Genomic DNA, 25064 nt, shown 5'->3' with positions numbered 1-25064 from the left:
CCCTTGTAGTCACTGAGAACAATTATACCATTTCTTGCAGTAACCCTATTTAATGTACTCTACTTCCTCGCCTCTCAAACTTTTTCAGAAAAGCCAAACACTTATTTTTTCCTCAACGGTCATGCACAAGGGGCTCTGTCCATATTTAAAACAAAGCACTGTCATCTTTGGATGACAGAGTTGGGAAAGCAGTCCTCCAAAGGGAATTACATCTGCTCTACAAGCTGGAATCACACCCGAAGAAACTGAAAAAAAGGCAGAAATGGAAGCAGGGAGCCTCTCACACGGTGCCTCTTTATTACACTTAGTAGTCTGGTTTGCTTCAGTCCCATATTGCAGTGCACAGACCAGATAAAACTGGCTGCCACTCGCACAGGAAGTGAACTTCAAATTCAGTATGGCCAGAGAAAATTCTTTTAATCAAAGATGCATTGAATTTCAGAGCTCAAACTTGAGATGTTTTTAGGGTTGCATCATTTCTAAGCGAGTATCTGATTTAAGTGGGCATCATACTTTCTCTAAAAGCAACTTTTGCTTCTACTGCTCTAGACAGGCATTAATGCCTTACCGATTTGGCATGCTTAAAAGTCCCCTTTTAAACAAGCATAAGCTATACTGTTTTACCAGAAACTGCTAATGCATACCAAATGCTAAACACATCATCAAGTGAGGATAAATCTTGTTTTACAGTACTCACTTCCAATCACGAGATATAAAATACTGGAGCTCCAGAAGCCTATGCTCACAGTCCTCTACCATCTTCTCGGTATACAAGTGCTCCATCAGGCAAGACAGAATCCTGCAAACAGAAGAAAAAAAGTTGGGCAACAGACTGTTACAACCATGCTGAAGCTTCCTTGTAACAGTTAGTGTTGCCAAATCAGTCTTTCCAATGAACCATCATAGATAATACATTCAAACACAGTGAAGATTTTTCTCTTCCTTCAAAAAGATTACATCAACAACTGTATAGCACATTTGTACCCTCCTAAATTCCATTGTTTTAGTTACCTCAGCAAATCATGACAAAATCATAAGGAATATTTTATATAAATTCTGGCTCAGAAGACAATATATATCAGACCTGAAGATAACAGATATTTGTCTCTGCAGTATGGGTTTGCTTAACTGGCCTTTCAAGGCTTGTACTTTGTCTTTGTGACATTGCTAAAGACTTATATTGTAAGAGAAATTAGCACATCAAATGTTACATATTTAATTTAAATGCCTGAAATAGTTAGATCCTTCACCAGTGCTAAACCAGCCCTGTTATATAAATACTTGGCCTGCTTATATGGCATAAATGAAAACAGAACTTGGTTCACACCTCCAACTCTGTAAAAATTGCTAGAGTCTGTCATTTCTGGACAGGTTTTAGTATCTGTGCTGGTCAGCCACACAACCTTCATGGATGCTCAACAGGGAAAAAAATAATCAGTTGTAACTGAGAGCCACCTACATTGGGTCTCCAGACCGTATGTGCTTGCAGGCAGTCTGTATCACCGATTCACACGCCTCGTTCAATGCCCGGTCAATGCGGTAATCTGCACCGGGGTCAGTTTCTTGAATCAGTGTTTGAAGCTGGAAGAAAGAAATTGTGGATAAGGAAACAAATTATAATGATCAAAACAAGAGCGCTTGCGACCTCTCAGCGTGGCGATTCTATGCCAGTAACAACGCTGCCGGGTATGACCTCTGCTCTGCAGTTACTAGTTTTAAGCGCTTGTGCTGCCAAGTCAATTGCCAGACATGGGAGGCCAGCACTGCTGAATCCTAATTATCGTTATGAAGTAGACCAGGAACACTAGATGAGATTGGTCACACACTGAAGGCGAACTGAAAACCTGGACCACTTATGTAGCTAATTACAAAACAGAAGTGGTAAAATTTTAATACTGTTTTTTTGATCCACCTTATGCTTTGGTGGCAATCTCATCCCATAAGGCTGACTGTACTGAACATGCAAATTTGTCATATTCTCATGAATTTCTAACAACTTCAGTCTAACAAATGAAATCCCAATCAATATTTAAAGACCAGTCACCTAACTACAAACAAAGCTTAAAACAGTTTTTTAATTGCCTGGAGAGGACAAAAAAGTTTTATTGAAATACAGGATAAAATATCCTATCCTGTTGCCCCAGGAAGCAGCATTTCCTCAGGGATGCCTGTTCAAGCTTTCAGAAGCCAGGGTAACTGCAATTTGGTCTATTGTACGTTATTTTTTTATTAATAATAAAAGCAGGGCACCAGGTTTTATCTACCTAAGTCACTGTGTAAGTGAAAGATGAAAACAAAAACTTCCCAAAGACTGAGACACCATGTGTACCAACTTGAAGCTGTGATATCCCAGCACTCCCTTTGTGACTTTTAAATACTTTCAACATATAAACAGTTTCATCAAATCATCTTCTTGTGAAACAGTTATTCTGATTAAAAGCTTCAGAAAAATAAGTCTGTTATTAATAAGAAAATATAATTTAGCATCCACAGGACTAAGTTTCCAAATCAGATGCAGAGCCCATGGCATCTGAACATGAAACTGGGAGATGTCTGCTGGGCCAGGGGAAAGGAATTTGGCTATATCTCAGTCTGTAGTTTGGGGGACAAGGGTAGCTTTCTGGGCCATGACTCAGGCCAGAATCCCCATGCCCCACTTCATTCCCCACCAAGCTGTGAATTCCCAAAGACTGATGTGTAGGGCAAACTGGTATCATCATTCAACAGACTAACTTTTTTTTTTTTTTTTTTTGGGGGGGGGGGGGGGGGGGGGAGGTGGTGTCAGGGGGGTAGCTGGGTGTGAAGAGCTTGCTTAGAAGGCAACTGCACACTGACATCAGGTGGTTTCCACTGTTAATATCTTGGTATGGACTTAATTTTTATTACTGGCCCCCAGCCCAACTAAATCACAAGCACAGTAACAATTTTATCCTCCATCTTTCAAAGGCTGCACCTGAACACCATACAGGAAATTTTCAGGGCAGAGCCCTATCACCACAAAACATGGAGAAGAAAAAAGCATCAGAGAACTGGGAGAAAACACAAGCTAGTGCTATTTATCCAATAGCAAACTTGTAATCAAAAGGACAAACCACAGACTGCCTGGGAGGAACGCAGGATCTCCTGCAACTCATTCTCTGCCAAAGTTAATTATGTCCAGCCTCAGCTTCTAAGGGATGTAGGCAGCTCAGAAGAGTGCTGCCTAGCAGTAACAAGCTGTTGATTCAAAAATTCTTGGGACATTTTCCCTTAAAAAATAGTAATAAAAAAAGAAACATTTTATAAGACATTGACAGCAGTCAAAAACAGAAGCCAACCCAGGATCTGGTTCATAACAGGCAGCTGCACCTTGATCAGCAGGAGAAGTGATACATCCTTTACAAACTTTCTAAGAATCAATGAAAGGAGAAGAATATGGTCATTCTGCTGGCATGCACAGCCTACACAGACAGGAAATACTCTGCATGTAAAGTGCTGGGATCCCTTCATGTCAGATGTTTACATATAAAAAGTGATCAAGTACCATTAGTGGAATTAACTCCCTCAAGGGCAAATGGGTGAATGAAACCTCGAAGCTTACACCTTTTTTTTTAACACACAGAGATTAAATAAACTGGCCAGAACATTATGTAGACAGGATTCTTCCTCAGGTCTCAGTTTAATTGGTACTTTTGGTGCTATCAAGTGGAAGAGGCCAAAGCACACTGGGTATGACGGCTCAGAAGCACCAGATCACCTCCTAGTCTTTCTGCCCTGTTTTGGGCATAACTGCAGGACTCCCAGTCCCGATTCTCAGCCACGTGCAAGATGTGCAGCAGTGAGCCAGCTGCCCTGACTGCAGGAGCAAGGGAATAATTTGGCACCAGTAACAGAAGTGAAGGTTTTATAGGATATTCCTCCCTCAACAAACTCTTGCAGCTGAAGAGCAGCTGCATAAACTTTATAACCTTCTGAACTTTTATCCCAATACGGAGCTAAATTAACCATTAACTATCACTTTATTAGCTGTATTAGAAATTGGAAGCAGAAATATCTGCCCTTTTAGAAGGGCTCAGTTTTGCATGCTCAGGAGAGTGAACAGGGAAAAAAAAAAAGGATGAGACCAGAGCAATACAAAAGCCACACATCTGAAAAACAAATTGCTAGCAGCTTTGGTATAAAATATTGCTTCCACTAAGTGACACCACAGGTGCTAGACACTGCCAGGACAGCTGTAGACTTTTTAAGGGCTGATGCTCACAATGAAGGGACACATCTATCTGCTGATGACCTACAGCATCACATACCCACCCTCCCTAAGCACAGGACCTCCGTCTTTGAAGAATAACATACTAATGATATCTGCAGAAGACTATTTCATGACTGGAATATATCCAAGCTCTATATGCTTTCCCAAAGCAAAGAGCAGCTTGTTTTACATGGGAAGACATGCTCCAGAAGTAGTATTTCCTTCTGATATTTTTTTTCTTAATAAAAGACACATCTCTAGAGAAGTACATTGATAGCATAAGTAACAGGAGCCCCATCCTTTGTTTCAGAACAGGCAGAGCACTCAGACAGCAAACCCAAACTGCAAAAAGCCCTTAAGAGGGCATATTGCTAGTGCACACCCGAGATATACTGGGGTGAGCAAGGTACTAAAGCCTAGGTAGGCAAAATAATGTCAAACACACCCAGGATTTGTGTTTTGGTTGTTTTTTTAAAAAAAAAAAACAAAAAAAAAACAAAAAAAAAAAAACAAAAAACAACTTAGGCCAAACCACTTACATTACACTGAAAGCCATCATTCCTCTACCATTTACAAAACTTCAGCATTTTGGAAAGTCCACTGATCAAAACAGACAAAAAACCCACACAGCTCTCAGACATAGGGTCTGGGCATGCTTCTTGCACAGCAGCATGGTTAATTGTGAGTGCAGACTCTCACATGCAAGATTATTCTGTTGAGGTGTCTCACAAGAAATGGAACTTCTCAGATCAAGAAATCAGGGTTTGAGAAAGTTTGAGAGCATATCTTGTTGACAGTTTTCAATATAAAGAATCACTCATTCCTGCAGGAAAGGGTATGAGCACATATGCCTGCAGGAAAACATCATGGAAGTTCTTTGGTTATGTTTTGTTGTTTTGGGATTATGTTGGTTTTGGCAGATGGACAAGTATCTGCTTTCATAAGGCAAGTAGAACCAGAGCAAACCTTGACAGACAGGACAGTAAGTGAAACCAGATCCAAATTAGATGTTTCCCCTTCCAATTTCCTCAAACAAACCACCTAAGGCAAGTATGTCTAGCTGTACAGCTTCTACAACAAAGAATTTGAGGACAAGCCCCACTGCTTTGAGTTAGCCAAGAAATCAAAGTGCTATATTAGCATTACCTAATGGTGCTACTAAAAGCACAAGTTTTTGACTCTGCATAGAAAAGACAACATCTGGAGGCGGGCCCAAAGCACCCCAGCCAGCTCTGCTGGAACAACCCCAAAGCAAGCATGCTGTTTTCCTCTGTTACTGCAGGTGAAAAGGTAGAGATGCCACAGACCAGCAGTTCCACCATCAACAGCCCCATCAAAGGTCAATTTTAGAGCATCAGCACCTCGTTCCTGAAACAAGAACTGCCCAGGGACATCAGAAAGCAAGGAACAATAGTACTCAGCTTTAGTCTAGCTGGACTTGAGCTGAAGTCATGTGGAGCAAGCACTAGCCAGGAAGCAAACTGGCAGGGAGGTGCCTGAAAAAGCCATCCTATCTGCATGAGGATCTACCAGAGTTACAAACTGATTATCTCACCAAAATTACACTGCAAGACAAGAAAGCCCCCAAAAACCACCCAAACTAGACAACAAAAATATCAGTCCTTGCTTTTTGATGCTTACAGTTTTTAGAAACCCTGACACAGGTCAATCTTTCTCCCATGAATGAACTTACCAAAGCAGCACTTCTGAGACCATCCATGTGTCTCAAAGACTGAGCTATGCTGACACATGGCAACTAAGCAGCTGAGAAACCAGCTGCAGTGGCTCAGCAGAAGCATATGTCAAAGGTGCTCTCTAGGTATCCAAAAGGAACTGAAGTAGCTCCAGCTACTACGAAGGGATGGATCCCTAACATGCCTTCTTCATGGCCTGTCATATGGGCCAATCTCATATGACAGGGAGTTTGAGTGTCTTGCACAAGCCACACAGTATCTGGAAGGGTTTCAGAAAATATTCCCTTCCTTACAAATATAATTAACTACCACAGAAGGTAGAAGCAGGAAGCTCATTCTAACAAAATACATCAAAACAGAACAAAACCCGTGATGACCAAGACAAACATTACCATTCAAATACAAAAATATCAACAGTAAATGACTTAGTACCTCAGAAGTTGTAAGCAGCTATACAATAGCCAGTTCACAGGAACCCAGAACATTGGAACGTTTATCCTATTCTTGCAATCATCTATTTCTTCTTGCCCACAAAAATATGGGCAAAAACATATTTTATAAGAACACCACTTAATTTGCTCCTGCTGTCTTTTGCACAGAGAACAGAACAGGTCATTTAACTTGAAGGGGAGTCATGAACAGGCCCTGCTGCTGCATCAACTTGCTGTACAAAAATAAAGCACTAGCTTAAGCAGAAGAGAACTGGAAAAAAAAACCCTATAGATTTCCACAGACATTCTTTTTCTCCAGAAGGCTAAAATCTTATATCATTTTGGGGGTGTCCACTGCACTGACTTATGACTTGTTCAGAACATGCACTTCATGATCTGGAAGTTATTTGCAAGAGGAACCGATCTGACAATTTGCAAATAATCAAATTCTGAGGCAGCAAGTTCAATTTCATATTTAAACAGAAACAAGTATTCAGTTTTTCACACAAATGTTGCAAAGTCTAAGTCATGCACTACAGCTCACTGCAGGAATGACTCAAACTGTACAGCTTCTGCACCAATACACCTGGTATTTCTGCAAAAATAAGCTTCATCACAAAACCACCCTATGCCTTACAAAAACTTAACAGATATTAACTTATCTCTGCTAACATACACAAACTGAAAACATTTCGGGCTCAGGCCTTAAGCTACACTTACACTTAAAATGGACTACAGTAGTTTCTTATATTGCAGAAAGTCAAGAGCATACATCTCCCCAAATTCCTACGTGAGCGCTAACACTTTGGCACTGATGTCACTCTTCCAGGCTCATGGGCCATTAAAAGCAAGTATTAAATGCAAAAATGTCATATCACATTAAAAAGCACTAATGAGTTTGAACAAATATTAAATAACTGTTAAAGAGACTACATACAGGATGCACCTAAGCCAAAAATGAGTTTAAAAAAGGCAAAATAATCCCGTTTTGGAGAACATTTCCTCCAGTGGCTGCAACTACAATGACACGCAGCAGTATGCTGTACCTACTTGTCCCTGAAGTTCCATTTCCACTGTTTAAGCTGAATGAAATATCAAAAATAAAACTGAGTGGAAAGGCACTTTAAGAAGATTTAGTGCATTTCCAAGGACAGGGCACAGGGGGCAAGGGCAGGAGAAGGAATGTTTTAAAACTTATAAAAAGGTAAGTTTCCCTACATCCTGCACCCAAGAGAGAATCCCATGACTTGAAAGCTGCTGCAGAAGAACTGCTAGAGATCCAGTATAAAATTCCAGAGCAAAACAATCCAAAACGTATTTGAGGGGGAAAAAAACCCCAACACATTAATGTGCTGCTAGATACCAAGTTCTAGCAGACCTCTGTACCCTGCAGAGCCAGACTGCCTTCAGCAGAATCTCCATCGCGAGGCAAAACATCAACAGATGAAATCAGCCCTTCTACCAATTGAGCAACCTAAAAGTGAAGTGATAGAAAAGCATCTTACTGCCTGCTGACAATTCAGCCCGACGTTTCCCTTTTCACCCCGTACTACTTTCATCAGGCAATGCAGGGTGCGGCCTTTCCGATGCAGGCCTGAGCAGTGGTGCTCTATCTCTCCTCGGCAGCTCAGGATGATTTCTGGGCTCAGTGAGAAGTCTTCCATTAGCATGCGCCGGTAATCCAACATTTCACCCTGACACTCGCTGCTCACTTGTCGACCTGAGCCAAGAGAAGATGACATGACTTAGTATTAATGCTTAGCAGAGCCCTTCTTAACCTATGCTACCATCACATTGGAAAAATAGGGACAACATCCACACTCTGGACAACAACAGGTTGCAACAAATGTGCTAGAGCAGACGTGTTGGGGATTATGGTAGCTCTTGTTGCTTAACTGAACCTGCAAAACATAGCCGGTCTATGGATTCAATACGTGTTTTTTTTAAAAGGATTCCTAAAAGATTAGGAGAATTTTATTTTGGATTTCACATTACAGGAGTTGATCTGCAGTTCTGTAGCACAGGTCAGCTTTTCCCTGTATGCTTGAGGGCTTGTTTTTCCACTGCAGAAACGGAAATCACCTCTGGTAATTTACCAGCTTGATGTGTAATTTGGGGAGAAATTTGTCTGGAGAGCAGGTTAAAACATTTTCTCCAAGGAAAAGGTTTTCTACAGCAACAGCACATACTTGTTCAGGAAGCCAAAAAAACCCAGAATAGAACATGTTACCAAGAGTAGTATATACAGAGTGTCTAACAAACCACTGTAGCTGCACAGAAATCTAGCTTTAATAAATGCTTACATCTGCTATAAGCTTTCCCACAGTCTCCATGTAGACAGTTTGGTAGGGTATTTTTAAAATCAAAATGAACAAGTTGGCTTTTTTGCTATATGCCCTCCTGGTAGCACCCACCACAACCTAGTCATATGCGTACAATGCCCCATGCAACAGAGGTCCTACACCCCAACACGGGCTCCCAGCCATTATCGTACAGACACATGGAAGTGTGTGGAATAATTAGCGTTCCTCCTAGGTTATGCTTCATGCATGAGCCACGTGCTGCAGAACCCGTTCCACCATGAGAGTGGAAATTAGTAACTGAACAGCAGTTTTCTGCATGTAATTCAGGAAAGCACCTGCCCTACCGCAGGGAAATGGGGAAAAAAACCCACCCACAACTTCTCCACAAACAGGACACATCATTTCCACATCAATCAGAAGCAGTAAGTTATTCACTCATAAATGCACCAACTGCTTATGGTGTTCCAGCAGTCTTTTCCTCCCATGCCAGAGGCACTGCAGCATGCAGACCTGCTGCTGAATCAGAAACCACTCAGCTGCATGCCAAGGGGAAAAAACAAAACTCTCCAGTGCAGATCTAGAGGATATATAACAAGTTGGTTTCCTTATTATAGCAATTTCACAGAGAACCTTTAGTATGGTACTGCTTCACAGGGCCTTCTAATACCTCTGAGATGGCCAATAGCGTTAGGACATCTTCAGCTTACACTAACTTAAATGAAAAAAAAAAAAATTCTCACTTATATTCCTCCTATATAAGAAAAACTAGAATTAGAGGAATTAAGGTATTTACCCAAGCCACCAAACTGCAAGGAAAGCTATTACTTACAAGAGGCAGAGGAGTGACTTATCCATGGATTTCCCTGAGTGATGATAAACAGGCTCCCCATTCTGTATTTTAACCTAGTAGCATATTTTATGCTTACTACGTAAAGGAAGAAAAAAGCTGCTTGAATTCACAGTGAATAGAAGGATTTGCAATTACACATCATCCACCCAAGCGGGATTCGCTATTTTGCATTTTAAACTTCTTGTCTACACAACACAAGTCAGTGTCAGAGGTTTACTCAGCTATTCTAATCTTCAAAACAACAGTGATGAAAGCATTATGAGGAAACTTGTCTCTGAAGTTTGGAAAAGGTTACTTGGAGAAGGGGACTGTAAGTACATGTTGAAGCTGAAAGTCCAAGAGAAACTTTTAAAATCAAGATCCCAGCAAGTCACACGTCTTGACTGAACTCTGCTTACCTCTGTGCACAGCAGACTCTAAGCACATCAACAAATAGGAAAGCCTGGCTTCCCGAGACCGGGGAAGGTTCTCCACATTACAGCGGTACTTCTTCAGATCACTTTTACAAGACTTTGCTAGTGAGTAACTGACTTTGTAGTCTTGGGCAATCAGCTTCTGGCGGGTTGTCAGCGCATCACGACACTGCAGGAGACACATTGGGATGGCTGAATGAGCTACCGCACGCTGGTGGTGGAGAGCTAGACCTGCTGCTGTTAACTTTTCAAGTTGCATTTCAAAAGACAATTGATGTTTTAGAATTCACGCATTTAATCTGGACTGCAGTGAAATTGCATTTGTCTCATAGAAACCACACTTAACAATGCACACAGAGGTCAACAGATCAAGGGTTTTAAGGCAGCAGCTCTCTGCAGAGCGCTGCTTAAAATTGCACATTCATCCAGCTTTTTGTGAAGAGCTATGGCTGAGAGCGTGACTCATTCTCAGTAACTAGGATCAGTTGCTGACATTTATCCCAGCTGTGGCACATGCCCACCCCCATGCCCTCAAGAAACTACTTCTTCCAGTTGCATTTACAAAATAGCATGTTCTTTGGATTTGTTCTGCAACGTGCTGAACAGATGACAGCAGATAAAGCAGTCTAACCATGGGAATTTCTAGCCATTTTCCACAACTGATGAGGCTCATGAGGATGCACTGTGGCCAAACCCGTACCCAGCAGCTGCAAGAACAACCCTCTAAATCTCATCCAAAATAGAGCCTGTAAAAATACTGCTACGCTTCGTAGCTTTTGGTTTAAATTATATGAAAATTAAAGCTGATGGCAGCAGATAATTCAGAATAGCTCAGGCAAATTTGTCCACTCTTAGCCTATTCAAAAGGAAGGAAAATGTGCACATGTATGGTGGGGAGAAACAGGGACCAATCTCAGCAGAAGAAACAGAGATTACCTATAGCCCTCCCCCTTACATCAGGTTCTTGACTTCTCTCCCCCTCCTTCCCATACCTACTCCAGGACCTGGGAAGCCCTACTTCAAAGATATTCGCACTCCCTCCTTCATGCTCCCATCTCTGTGCCAAGACTGAGACCAGACAGACTTAAAGCTCCAGACACAGGCAGATACAGGCTCACAGATCCCTCACCCCTCAGAGCAGGGGAAGGTCAGATACAGCCAGGGAGCCCAGCCCAGCGAGCAGTTACACAAAACAAGCCACCCACTAGGCAGCTATTGTTGGCTAGACACGTATGCAGCAGCTGATGCCATCAGCAAGAAGGGACTTTTTACTGGGTAACAGCTTCTACAAAACTAGTGACTTTGCAGATGGTCCTGCCTTGGCAGCTACGAGAGTGAGAACTAGATTTTGTGTTCCTCCTGCTCTGCAAACTGCACACTCAGATTGTCCACCCCTCTCTCCCCACCAAGTCATCTGCTACAGCTTTGTCTAACTTACCAACATCTTACATTTGTATCTTAGCTGACCATGGAAACAACCCCTCCAAACCCACCAATCTCCCTGTACAACCAAAACCAGGTTAAGCAAAAATAGCAGTCCCTTTCAGTAATGCACTTACACAAAATGAAGCTTTGTTTCAACCCTGCGGGGATCGCTCCGTTTTGAGTTTGTTAATTGGAACCAAGCTTTCAGATAGCTAACACAGTTAAAGAAAAGGAAATTAGTCTGATCCCTCCAGGCCTCTGAATGGGGCTCCTTTAGTGGAGCTCCAAAAAGGAGGGCTTTACAGATATCCATCTCTGTATCCTTTCAGACAGATGATATAATTTCATAGAAAACCAAATGCTATGATGCTGCTTCTGAAATCACTGATAGCATTGCTGCCTTCCCAAAGCACCTACATCAATACAAATTCTTTTCAGGACTGGCTTCCCAGAACATTATTTGTTGTTGAAAACCACATGTTCAGAAAAAACATAAGGAAAACTTCAGTAGCTGAACTGTGCATCTTTCCCACAGAATTTGCTGTTTCGTAGACAGACACTAATAGCCTTCAAAACAGGAGTGAAACACACTCCGCTTCCTGTGCGGAGGCATTTGGGCATTTTGTTTCTAATCTGTACATTATGACAGCATTTATCCAGGGCTTACCCCAACATGGTGTAACTTCTACTTTAAACACTCAATCACAGCACTGTGACTTGAGCTCCATGTCTACCTTCCCAAATTACCCACCCAAAAGCTTTGATTTATTTAAATCCTTAACTTTAAAGGCTGTAACTTGAGTACAATTAATTCAAGCCATCAGCACATAGCTGGAAACAGAAACATATCAAAGTAAAAGCATCTGTTAAAGCAGCCGGTTATTCAGCCATGTAGATGATGGATTTTCCTCAACATTGGAAAAGAATAATGTAGGCCTGGACTGATGAATGATCTGATCATCTCTGCATTAAGGATTTGTCTCACTGAGACAGATACCTACCTTTTCACTCATTGATTCTTCAAACTTGTGATTAAAGAGGCACTTGTAGACTCTGCCTTCTCCAGCCTGAGTCTGTGAAACAGAACAGTAACATTTACCATTAAAGATAAGACTTGTAACTCTTAATGAGCAGGCTAAACTATACCTGAAGAGATTTATTTTTTCAACTAGAAATATATTAAAGTTAATATTTCAATTTCAAATGACAGTGATAGCTTCTATACTAAAATCTTTTACATTTTATTGCATTAAAAAACCCCTATCTGGTCATGTTTGTCCCCCTTTTTAGCGAGAGGATACTCAGCTGATACAAGCTAATTCAGACTGAACAAAGCAGCTTACCAGCTCATTGCTCCAGGGATAAGGAGCTCTGCAAGTAGAGTCAGATCAGGCTTGTGCAACAGCCTTCCGCTGCAGAAGGCAGCGGTTACTTACCTTTGCTGCCTCCTCCCCATGTGAGCCATTCCACTAACTGTCACACCAGCTCCGATGCCTATTAAACCATTTACGCTAATCAGTTCGTTAACCCACTGGAAATAACGCTTGTTTGTTGAGTGAGTGAATTTAATACTAGATTTATTGGCAAAATGACAGCTACAAGGTGTCTCTTTTCAGTATTACACGATCTTGCTCAGGCTCCTCTTTACCATTCCATTCCTTCTTCCTATGGGTTTGTGGTGGGGTTTGTTTTGGTTTTAATGGATTACTGTAGAAGAGAAGGCAAGAGGAAGCTACTCACATTTTCACAGAATCGTTCTCTATCATCTCGGCATGCAAAGTAGAGATGCCTGTCCAAGTGGAAGTCATCCGAAGAGAGTTCAGCTACACGAAGAATTGCTTTCTTACACTGATCAGAAACCTGAATTCGAGGATCATTTTCCTCTGCCTCTTTTACCAGGCCTTTTTCCAGGCATGCCACCACCTCTCCTTGTGAGTGGGCATCCTGTATGAGAAGGACAAGACAACATCTGTAACCGCACTTACATAATCAAGTGTAATTCCAGATAAACACCACAGAAGTTAAGCAACAAACTGCCTAAATATAGACTTCCAAAAGTTCAGCCTAAACTCCATTTATATTCAGAGGCAGCAACAGTTAATAATATCTATACTATCCATACACTTTATACATCACCGTCCTACTGATGGTCACCATGAAATCTCCTCCTTTAGTGCTCTGGGTTTGTTTTAATGTGATTTAATGAGATTATCACTACTTAGTCACACTGATCAGAACAGTTTACCAAAACAGCCAAATTATCTTTAATCTGACATAGCTCTCTCTGCACCATGGCAACAGCAAACAACAGCAGCACATTAAGAACATACTTGGAGGCGAGAAAAATCATAGTTCCTCCATGCTGAGACAAGCCTGCAGTTTGGGTGGTGATAATTAGTGATGCTAAAAAGGCCACAAAGGAGCTCTGACCAAGCTTCTCAACACCAATTCTCCATTAAGAGAATAAAAAATTCAAAGAATTCAAGAGTTGATGAAGTCTTGGACAAAACAGTTCTGGCCCAATACGCCGCACCCACTGTCCTGCAAGTCTGAAGACCATTTTGGACCATGACCAGTGACTGCCAATAAACTTGGAGAGCCTGCAATTTGTATGAAAGCTCAGAAGAGGCAGGGCAAAGCTGATCAAAGCTCCAAAGTTTCCTACATCTTTTTACATGTTTAGAAAGGGAACTGTACCCCCTCTATACCTCCGTAGAAGGTCCAATTCCTCTCACAAACAAAAACTGTTCTGGAACAGACCTCTCAAGGCTTGTCCAACTTTCTCCTGTGAAGACCACCTTAATTGATGCTGCTCTGCTCAGAGAGGATATTGCTACTGAACTTCTATCAGACTATCTGGAGTATACAAGAAAACATGCATATTTGCACACATCTGAATCACTCAACCTTGCATTCGTAGTAACCATTGAGGAGCTATCTATTCAGCTCACTCTGTCAAGTAGATTCATCCATTGCTGTTGCAGCAGCATGAGTAAGAGAGCAGTCTCTGTAAAACATAACCACGACTATGCAAAGCCATGCAACTCTTCCAAATCTTTTTGTTCTGCCATGCCTCCTCAGGCAGACAGCCTTTGATTCCTGTTTTAACTCTGCTACACTTGGAGCACAAGAAGAAATAGCCAATGAGAAAGTTGTAAACCCAACCCAGAAGTATAATCAGTTTAAAAGGGCTATAAGTAGTTTTCCTCTTAGGAAAAAAAAAAAAAAAAAAGGAATCAACCTCAAAACCCACACACTCCTGAACTCCTTATTTCAGTTTGCTCTTTTCTTCGAGTGGGAACCAGCCAACTCCACATGCCGGCTAGATACCAGTGTCTCTGAAGAAATAAAAGTATATATCAGCAGTCCCTTTAGGACTGAACCCAAATCGGATCTGAGGAATACTAGTTAGCAGTATGTTCACCACATTACTTAAAATTGCAATTTATCTGTAACCACGTCAAAAACAACCACTGTTCTGCAGATCCTTGTGGTCAGTTGTAGGTAGTAATTACAACTGAGGAGCTGGCAAGCATAAATGATTGAAACCAACCATTTTAAGATCCTGTGGCAGTTTTTTGTTCCAGCCCAGGTGACACTGCAGCTGGGAAGCAAGGCAGACCAAGATTACTCTCACTTATCTGCAGCCTCCCCTTGCCAACAAGGAGGGCACAAGGCAAGCTTTTCCTGCTAGGAAGATCAGAAATTTCCTGGTTTTTTGCAGCATGGGTCTAGATTCCTGGTCAGAGTCATATTATATATGAAAGCAAACTTATTTTTAGTAGTCTAGTGAAAGCACATTTCCATATGCTGGATGCTGAATGTTTACTGTTCCATTTCAGGGACACAAGATGAAATGACTAATTTATTGCATTACTTCACAAAATTTTTTACATTTGGGTAGATCACCCTGCAGTGCTGGCTGCTCTGCTGCCCCATATTAGAGCAATTAAAAAATGTGTCAGATGTAACAGAAACAAGTCAACACAGCTGGCTCCTGAACAATGCAGTCCTGCCCTTTCCTCCTACCTCCAAGCATTTACATGCCTTCTTGTGGTGCCATTAGTGTTCGGTGCCCACTTGACACTGGGACATTTACTGACCTAACCTGGGGTTCAGTTTCAGGCAGATCAGGTCCCTGAGTGCTAATGCTGGATAGTTAAGCCAGCTTAAGGAGATCTTAACTCTATGCATTTTTGAAGAAATGAAAAAGGCAGCCACGCTACTGACCAAACAGGGTATAGGTGGGACTTTACAATCATGGTTTAGGGAAATCAAACTTCAAGCTTTATTTATAGGCTAACAGCTACTGTATCTAAGATTGTACAATCTCTTACTGCAGACCAGAAGGGAAAACAAATGTGTACTGCAGCTGGCAACCACCTTTTTCTAAAGCAGCTGGCAACCAAAAGTTTGACAGGCTCATCCAAAGGATGGCAGCACAGCTTTGACACACATTTGTGGTACCTGCACCACTTCGCAGCTCTACACCACACAGAGCTGCCAGATCCCACCTGCACTCTACATGCTGCCAGCTCACAGCATCCCATGGCATGAGCTCTCCCAGTCCTGCTCCCACACCAGCTGCCTGGTGCAGACAAGGCTATAATCACCTGCTGCAGCTCTGCTGCGGAACGAATCCCAACAAAGCTTTTCCTCTGTCCAGCGCTCTATTGTCAGAAAACTTTCACCTTAGAGCTGAAGGCCTCTGAGTTCACCCCACAAGCCAGGACTCCCCAAAACTGATGCATGAGCTGACATAGTATGGGCCTCATTTCCCTAGTGCAACATAGTGTATTCAGCATGAATACTGAAATACAAGAGATTAGATCTAAAAAAACACACACGTTTCTTGGAATTGTTGCCTCACCACCACTATCAATCTTAAATGGATAATTTTAACTGAGAAGTGCAAAGATCTGTTAAACATACTAGATAATGACTTAGTTTGGAGCACCTTGAAACTCTGTGTAACTTTATGAAAGGATACATTTAGATCCACAAAGGATACGAGCAGCTTTCCAATGCTGTCCTAAGCAATGAGCCACAGAGAAATGGAACCAAGTTCTGAATGTGCCCAAGAAAACCCCCTTCAGCACATTTTGGGAAATTTTAATTCCTATGACCAAAATTCAAACTCCAGGCACATGGCTTCAGGCCAAGACAGAATTTTTAAAAAGACTTTGTTCTGCCCAAAACCTGACATGCCTCGAGTTCAAGACTGTTCTAGCTGCCGACTTGCAAGAGAAGCTAGGTAAGTGACCAGCAAAGAGTCAAGAGAAGAAATAAGCAGGATGGTAAAGCATAACTGGTCTTACCAGCACAGCATCTTGCACTGAACAGCCACAGACTTGCTGGAGCCAGAGCAGCGAGGCTATGGAGAACCAACCAGCAGTCCTACTGTGAGCTCCAGTTTGCCATTCCACCTGGCGAGCCCAGACACCAGGGTTACAGGGATGGCTCTTAGATTAGTTAATTCCCAGTACTTCAGTTGATAGTACGCTGCTATAATACTACACTAAGTAAACAAAGACCGAGCTGAATGTTATAATCTCTTCCAGTTTAGATTCATTTCCCCTCTGTGTCCATTACTTCTATGAAACTAGGGAAAGAGTGAGAGCAACTGTACTCAAAGTACTTAGGGGTGAAAAAAAGGCAAGAAAACAATGTGTCTTATTTTAGGAATCTGAAAAATACTATTATCTGGTAAAGTACTGCAACAGATGTGCAATGGACACTTACGTAGCCTTCATTACAGCAAATAATCGACTCTACTTTGGACATCATGGCTAAGTCCAGCACCCAGGCAACTATACACTACCCACTAGTTTGATACAATCCTGGACATGAACAAGATCCGAAGCAGCTCAATTCTGATAGGCAGCCTGAGAAGAAAAGCTCCATTGCAATTACCAATTTCAATTTCAAATTAGATCCTTATTCCATGAAGACAAAGCAAGCTTTAAATACCAGGAGACCAAATTCACTATGAAGCTCAACAGCTAAACGGGAAAGGTGACTGAAACCACTATTGAATATTTCTCCATTAACTGGAATTAACTAGGGGGGGGAACGACAGAAAAAAAACAACCTTCCAAACTCCATATCACAGACATATTTCAAAAATCAGTGCTTTCAAATGACACATCTACAGCCTTTCTGCTATATACAGCAAAATGAAGTCTACAGTCAGATTGAGACTTCCAAGCTGAACATTGCTCTTACAGAGCAGAAAACGAACTAGAAATGTGGAAAAGCACAGAAACCACCACATCAGAAGCAACAAACCCAGCAGGAACAAAATTCAATTAGGAAGTAGAAAGCAAGCTCAAACAAAAAAAAAAAAAAATAAAAGGGAAGTATAGAAAAGGAAAACTGTTAGGTAGCAGAGGGTCTTCAAGAGGCAGTGTAATTCCAGAATACCTAAAGTACCTTCTACAGTTAAAAATGCCAGCTTATCCCAGTTATGATGAAGCTATGACACTGCCATCTACTAACTGCCTGATGTGGATGGAGTTACTGGGTCTAGCAGCACTTATTTCCATTTAAAAAATAAAAAAAAAATAAAAAAAAAAAAAAAAAGGAGAGAGATGAATCTCTTCCCCCATCTTTCTCCTCAGGTGTCCAGGTCCTATTTATTAAATTCACAGTTACATTCAGTCACACAAAAGGGTAATGACTGTTTCTCTACAGGCAGCTCTCAGAAGCTCCAGTGTGGAAATAAAACCTGAACCGGTGTCTGATGGGAGTAAATTAGATTTCTCCAAAGCAGAAAAGAGATAGAACAGAACACCAACAAAAGAAATGCTTGCATAGCCATTTATAACTGTTTCCATAGCAGTATAAAATACTTCAGTTGCTGTAAGTGCCAAGGATGACAGCATAACAAAAGACACTGTATGACAGGCTGCGATGCTTTCACAAACCAAGGCAAGATATTCTGGGTTGGGTACCACAAAAGTGAGGAATATGCAAAACCTGCACTAACCTCCACAGAAGTTTGGTCAGTGCCTCACTTTGACATCCCACAGAAACTCAGCCACCCAAAGTCTGGATTCATTTCCCTCTCCCAGATGTCTTGTGACCTCAGCCCCCTTGGCCATCCTCACCCTTCACCCATTTTGACTTCTACAACCACCGTGGTGGGCTATGCACAGTTACGCACACAAGGCTGCCAGCATTGGTTTCACTTCTACCATATGAGATTTGGCTTATGCCCATGAAAACCACTCTACTGTACCCTTCAGTGCTGCCATTTTAACTTGGTCAAGCCCCAGGTAATATGTAGACCTGACACTCAGGACTCCTGTATTACACTTTGGATTTTATACTGATTGTCAGAAACAGATTATTTCATGAGGTCCTTTAGGCCAGTATTAAAAGCAAGCCTTTATTTTAAGGAGAAAGCAAGCTGCTCAGCTGTTACCAGTCTGAACCCGTAGTGCCTGCAAGTTCCTCCCATTTGCATGGTTGCTTTTGCTCCTGAAGGCGAATCCTTATTTTTGTGCTTTCTGTTTTCAGCTCAGCCTTCCGGATTACACTAGCACTTCAATTTAACACACTGTAGATGTGAAGCTGCTTACAGAAGCAAACATCTCTAGCAACTAGGAAAACTTTTTGTTTAACAAAAAATATACATGTTTTTGGTAATATACCTCATCATTAATAGACTTGAAAGACTAATTTTAAAAAGCATAAGAGCTATAATTTAAAATGCACTGTAAAAAGCTAACAGGCTAATTTCATAACTTCATCCCTAAAACTTGCCATAAAAGCAGCCACTCACTCCTGCAGCACTACATAATTGCTGCCTGCATTACGTATGCCAAAATAGACAGAGCAAGACAGTGCCTTGAAAATGTCACCACAAACTGTTCTTTGCATCAACCTCTGCTTAAGTCTCTTATGGCAAAAGAACACTGATTCTTTTACCTAACAAAACACAGTATAAAGTCTGTACTACTAAAATGTGACAGTAGGTACTACATGCCCTTCAACTGTTTTCAGGTGGGCAAGGGAAAGGGGAAGCAAACAGATAGAGGCTCCTGATCCAGTCTTATCAACTACAGCCTGAGAAAGCAGAAAGAGTTATAGCACAGGCCACACCACCTCCATAACCTTCCTGCATCACACCTGACCAGACTGTGAAATAAGCCTAGCAATGGGTCTGCTTAAATCCATTGTTTGGATTCACTGTATTGAGTCAAGCCTAACAGAGCATGATCACAAAGACAACAACCTACCAGATCACCTGTAGTGCGGTAAGGAAAGACAAATGAAAGTCATCTCTGACTAGCAGTCCCTCCTAGAGGAACAAATGCATATTTATTAAAAAGAACTATACAGAATCAGGACATCACCCTTTTCAGATGAGAGATGCCATGTATTTTCTCAGCTGCAAGTAAGCAATAATACAATAATACTATTTCAGAGTCTCCACCTAAGTTTCCTTAAGCGAATGACTTTTACAAGCCTATTGACAATCCACATGTTCTCTGGATACCTTTTCTCCAGGTCGAATGCTGCCACATTTCAGGAGATTGATGTCGGCCTTGCAGTCATCCATGAAGCCACAGATCAACCGATAATCGCTGAAGATAATGGCTGTCATTTTAGTGATGTACTGATGGCACTGGTATTCAGTGATGTTGCCTCTGTGATCTACCAAACATGACACCAAGAAGCCTTTACCAACTGGTTCATCTGCACACTCCTTGATCTGTTTTTTAAAAAAAAAAAAAAGAATAAATACAGAGGCTGCAGCTACTGAACTTAACCTTTTTTTTAAAAAAAAAAAATACTCAGAGAAACTTGCATCTGTAGCTTCAAAATCTGCTGGCAAAGAAACCCTCTAGGCTTTAGTTTGATTTTCAGAGTCAGAATACTTGAAAAAATTTCAGAAATGAGAAATAACTCACATGTACCAGTATTTGAAGAATGCAAACACAGCGACCTTGAGGATTATAAACCCTATTGCTCAATAATCATCTTTCATAATAATCACATTGAACCCCTGCAATTGCGTGGATTTGTAGGAAAAATGCTAGTTTGATAAACCTTTATTTAGAAAGCTGAGCATATTACAACATCACTAAATCATACTTGGACCCCCATTAGCCACCTGACCTTGTACAATATAACATTTTGGCTAGAAGCAAGACTGATTCAAAAGTCAACACAATATTTATTGAATTGTTTATAACTTGCTGGAAGCTTAAAATTACTATAAAGAAAAACCCTCATCAAATTCATTTTTATCAAGCTCTTATAGGAACTGATTGTTGGTACTAAACCATTTTACTCTGTCCAAAAAAAATTAAAATCATGGCTAACAGAAGCTGAAAGCTGTGTAGGGACTGGAAAAGCAGTGTACATGAACAGACAGGTCCCCAGTATAAATCACAGCCTGCACTGTTCAGGGAAGCGGACAGTAAGGCCAAAAATGTCACCTTTGGAAGTAAAAGATGCAGGCAGTTTTGACAGCACCCTTCCAAAGGAAGTGGAAAACACGGCTACTTATCAGTTAAGGACACTCCCCAAGGAATTTTGCAATAGGAGCAGCGCAATGCCTTGCTCCAAGGAGTACCAAGATTATACAGACTCTTTTTAACACCAGAAAGCCTGTGTTGAAGTACTTGCCCAGTTCTGGTGCCCCCTGTTCAGAAGCATGCTGAAAACCGCAGCCATAACGATGCAGGAAGCATACTTGACAGCCACTCACTAAAGTTCAGTAATGACAGTTTTTCAAGCAATAGATACACGAGTTCACTTGATTACACCAAAGATTTGTTCCTGTAAAAATACTGAAGGGGTCATCAATCTAAAGGCAGATCCATGGCAATCAATAATCCAGGCAGGTTCAGACACCAAGAAAGGGCAGCACTAAGGAAACAGGCAGGGAACCATTTTATCAGTTCTCAAATAACAAGTCAGAATATTTACAATGGAAATTAAAAAAAGATAATAATTAAGAGCCATCTCTAGAAAGATATATTCCAATTCAAACAAGAATTAACTCGGGGTAGCCTGTGACAGACTCGTACAGGTCAGACCAGATGAATAGAACAGCACACTCTGCCTCAGCTTATGGGGCTATTACGTTCTACTTAGCAAATAAAACATGCAACATTTTAAACACCATTATTTGAAGGCAGATGTAGGCTGGTAGAACATTTTGTATTTAATCTATACTGCTATTAGAAAAACATAGTTACTAAGGTCAATGTAATTGTCACAAATAAGGCATAAAATAAGTTTTGAAGTGAGAACACTTATGAGTCATTGCAGGGTGAAAGGGAGAGAGTTGAGCAAGCTCTCTCCAAGAAAGCTGCATCTTTGGTTTGGCCCAACTTCAGCTTAAGTACCACAAGCCAAACCAGCACACAATGGCAACACGCTGTTTTTGGAAGAGCCTGGCTCTGGATAGCCCCACAGCTCCACAGCCTGAGCCAGTGAACTGTGTAAAAGACCAAGTGATCACATTATTGCCTAGCCACTTCTGAAGCAACCACTGTTAACTGGTAGCCAACTACGATTCTAGATTAAAACTACTGCCAACAAACCTAAAAAAAAATAAAATAATCACAACAGTTGAGAAAAAGGTTGAAATGTAAATCTGTATTTTCACCTGATAAAGGGTGAACTTTTCAGAACATACTCAGCTGGGACAGCCACCAATTCCCAAATGACTTTTACTAGAAATTACTCTTCTAGGTGTGTTTTGTTCTTAATACAAAGCAGTATTTAACATCAGCTCAGTAACCCAGCAAGAAAACACCTACCTGTTAGTGGGAATTAAAGAAAAATATTAATAGGCTAATACTGTATGTTAGCAGTATACGCCCAGTATATATCTTCGTTTCAATGAGTGTTGTAGAAATACCTTTAAAAAAATTAGTGGAATGGTTTATGCACCTGCCTTGGTATTAAATATCAGAAGATCAAACACATGAGACTATTGTTTCTTACTCAACTTTTCTTTTACTTAAAACCACTCACCAAATGGCAAAATATCAGCAGTTCATGTCATCATTCACCACAATTATAAGAGGAACACTGGTGGTTAAAGTACAGCTAAAATTCTGTATACCCTTCCCACTGCTTTTAGACATGATATCCCATATTTAGAGGGCACCATTTACAGCAATGCCAGACTGTTGCTGTATAAAAGTGGTAATTAAACAGACTGTTAAAAGAGCACTTTCAAGAATGCCTTGGTTGTAAAAAATTCTGCAGCAGCCATATGACACAAACCAGAATAACAATCTTTCCTACGATCGTAAAAAAAAGTGGGATTCAACAGATTTGGCAGTGTTTGCTTTTGGGAGCTACCAAAATCCAAACACAACATAACCCTTTAATGCAAGCTGTTTTCCTTCCACTGTTCAATCTTCTAGCCTTCTTATATTAATAATTTTCTTGATGTCTCCTTATACTAAATGATGGTTTCCCACTAACACTATTCTTACTGCAACTCAGCTAGTGTTGAGAAGGGGAAGCAGAACCCTAGCAGGCCATGAAGAAAAAGCAATCGTTTACCCCTCAACTACACAACTAATTCCCTAATTTTTTTGCAGCCAGGCTGCTGTTGACACCCTCAATTTCTCAGATGAAGACTCTGTAAAGAATGTGGAACCACGTAGGCGACTCCATCAAAACAGGAGGACTTGGGTAACTACCCATCTTAAACCTGCTCTGAGCCCTGATGCACTCCTCACACCTAAGCAAGCCTGCATCCCTGAAAGCTAGGCCTACGGAAAATAAACTGCCAACATGAACTGGCATTGGAGAGACAATATGGTATTCACACAGTTGATTCTCTTTCAGAAAAACTTACTTTAAACACTACATAAGAGTCATCATCTAGAGCAAATTGGATTTTTTTTAAAAAGCAAGTTTACAGGTAGGTGAAATTATTCTGGTGGATATACAAAATTATGTTTTTCAGAGCACAGTTTAGCAACTGAAGCTTGCACTGCTGCGGAGAGCCTTGGTTCCACTGCTTCCCCGATGTCTAGCTGAAAACTACCCCAACCAGACCTCAGCTCAGTCAGCTCCTGTGTGGGCTAAGCACACGGCCTCAAGGGCTCTAGAATGAGCACAAGGAAAGGAATTATCAATCACAGAATCACTTTGGTTGGAAAAGACCTTTAAGATCATTGAGTCCAACCGTTAACCAAGTAATCTTTGAAGCTGGACCGAGGTGTGTCGATGCTTGAGAAAAAGGACTAAATCCTAGTGACACCTAAAAAAAGAGTAAATTCCACAGAGAATCCTTGGAGTAATTAAACTTTGAGCCTTGAAGAAAATAAACAGTTGATTCATCATTTGACATCTACATGTTTATCCTTTCTGCTAGCAAGACACAATCCAAAACCAGCCTTATGTTAAGTTCAGTGGAACGCTTCCTATATCAACAGTTATAAACTGTCAACACTTGATGAAGAGGGGACAACTCCAATCCACAGCAGATCTCTGACAAAAGGTCAGGTAAGAGCTGATGGCTTGTTGGTTTATAATTTTTTTTCCACTTGCCTCTTTGCCTTGCACCACTAAGGTAACTGGTCTTTTCTGCAAGAATACTTAATTATGCCTAGTAATATGCCATATAAGACTAGAGCTTCCCCAAAGCCAAAACATTATTTGCACCCTAATTCACTATCACAAATTAAAAAAACCTTTGTGTCACAATAGCAGCCATGCCTTTCTTCTGGCTTACCTCTGCAATAGTGGACTTGCAGACTTCTCTGGCCACGGATTCAAACTTCGGATCTGTAGTCAGGTTCAGCTTGTAGTTCCACAAGAGCTACAAAGAGAGTGTTTGTAGAAAGGGGGTTTAAGAACTTCCCATGAAGAATGACAAATATTTTGCTTCAGAAAAGAATGAAACATCATTTATTCCTGATCTCTATCAGCAGCCTTCTACAGCGCAACAATAAACGTAAAGTCTCCTTGACAACTTTGTCCCTTCATTTCTGCAATAATTTTCTCATATTGAACAAATTCAGGCTGTTAGAAATCTCTCCATAAGGTCATGAGCCGACTCTTTAAAAGGAAATAAATCTAACTACAACAATTTTATAACTAAAAGGATAAAACAATGAAAGCTGTAACTTGCTACCTGCTGCATATTTAGCAACGTCTCTAGCCCACCACACCTTTCTGCACCATGGCTTGTCTGCTTGATTTAAACGATCTAACAAAAATTAAGTCCTCAACATGAGCAGATTTCATACTGAAAACCTAATAAAAACCTAGCAAGAAAGGAAGGAGACAATACAGCTGGAGAATTCCATCCGTGAGGGGTTGCAACCAGACAACTTTTTGGGTGCAGATATATTTCAAGCCTATAGGAGGTTCTCTCTCTTGCTAAGCACAATGATACATTACAGGTTAGACTGCACACCACCTCAGTAAGAATGACTGTTCTTCTAGGAGCCAGAGATTAGCTCATGTAGGAGTCTTGATGCATTGGGTCATCATGCAAGAATCAATCTTGGGCAAGTCAGACTCTGCAGATACATACACATCTCAGATGTCCTCCTGAGGTACCATAAAGTAAGAATACAGGGTAAGATAGCAAAACACCTCAGCCAATTAATATCTGGGATGTTGCCTGAGAAAAGCTCTATTAACTCATCTGTTTTTTTCTAGGGATTTCAGTTGCATTTAAATATTTTTCATTAACATAAAGATTAAACAGCTTCAAAGATCCATTTCA

General features: G+C 41.0%; 1 protein-coding gene across 1 annotated transcript in view; it reads right to left on the bottom strand.

Moving 5' to 3' along the window:
• The window catches only part of GLG1 (golgi glycoprotein 1), an 87028-nt gene that overhangs the window by 20726 nt on the left and 41238 nt on the right, over nt 1-25064 (bottom strand). The window contains exons 3-10 of the mRNA XM_080410935.1: nt 24063-24149; nt 19848-20063; nt 13085-13288; nt 12346-12417; nt 9905-10088; nt 7859-8073; nt 1460-1581; nt 698-799 (exon numbers count right to left, since the gene is read on the bottom strand). Coding sequence (XP_080267061.1) covers nt 698-799; nt 1460-1581; nt 7859-8073; nt 9905-10088; nt 12346-12417; nt 13085-13288; nt 19848-20063; nt 24063-24149 — 1202 coding nt within the window. The remainder of the gene's footprint in view (nt 1-697; nt 800-1459; nt 1582-7858; nt 8074-9904; nt 10089-12345; nt 12418-13084; nt 13289-19847; nt 20064-24062; nt 24150-25064) is intronic.

The sequence above is a fragment of the Falco punctatus genome (genome assembly GCF_963210335.1).
Source record: "Falco punctatus genome assembly, chromosome: 14".
In the NCBI taxonomy this organism is placed as follows: Eukaryota; Metazoa; Chordata; class Aves; order Falconiformes; family Falconidae; genus Falco; species Falco punctatus.
This window is presented reverse-complemented; position numbering and strand designations above follow the sequence as displayed.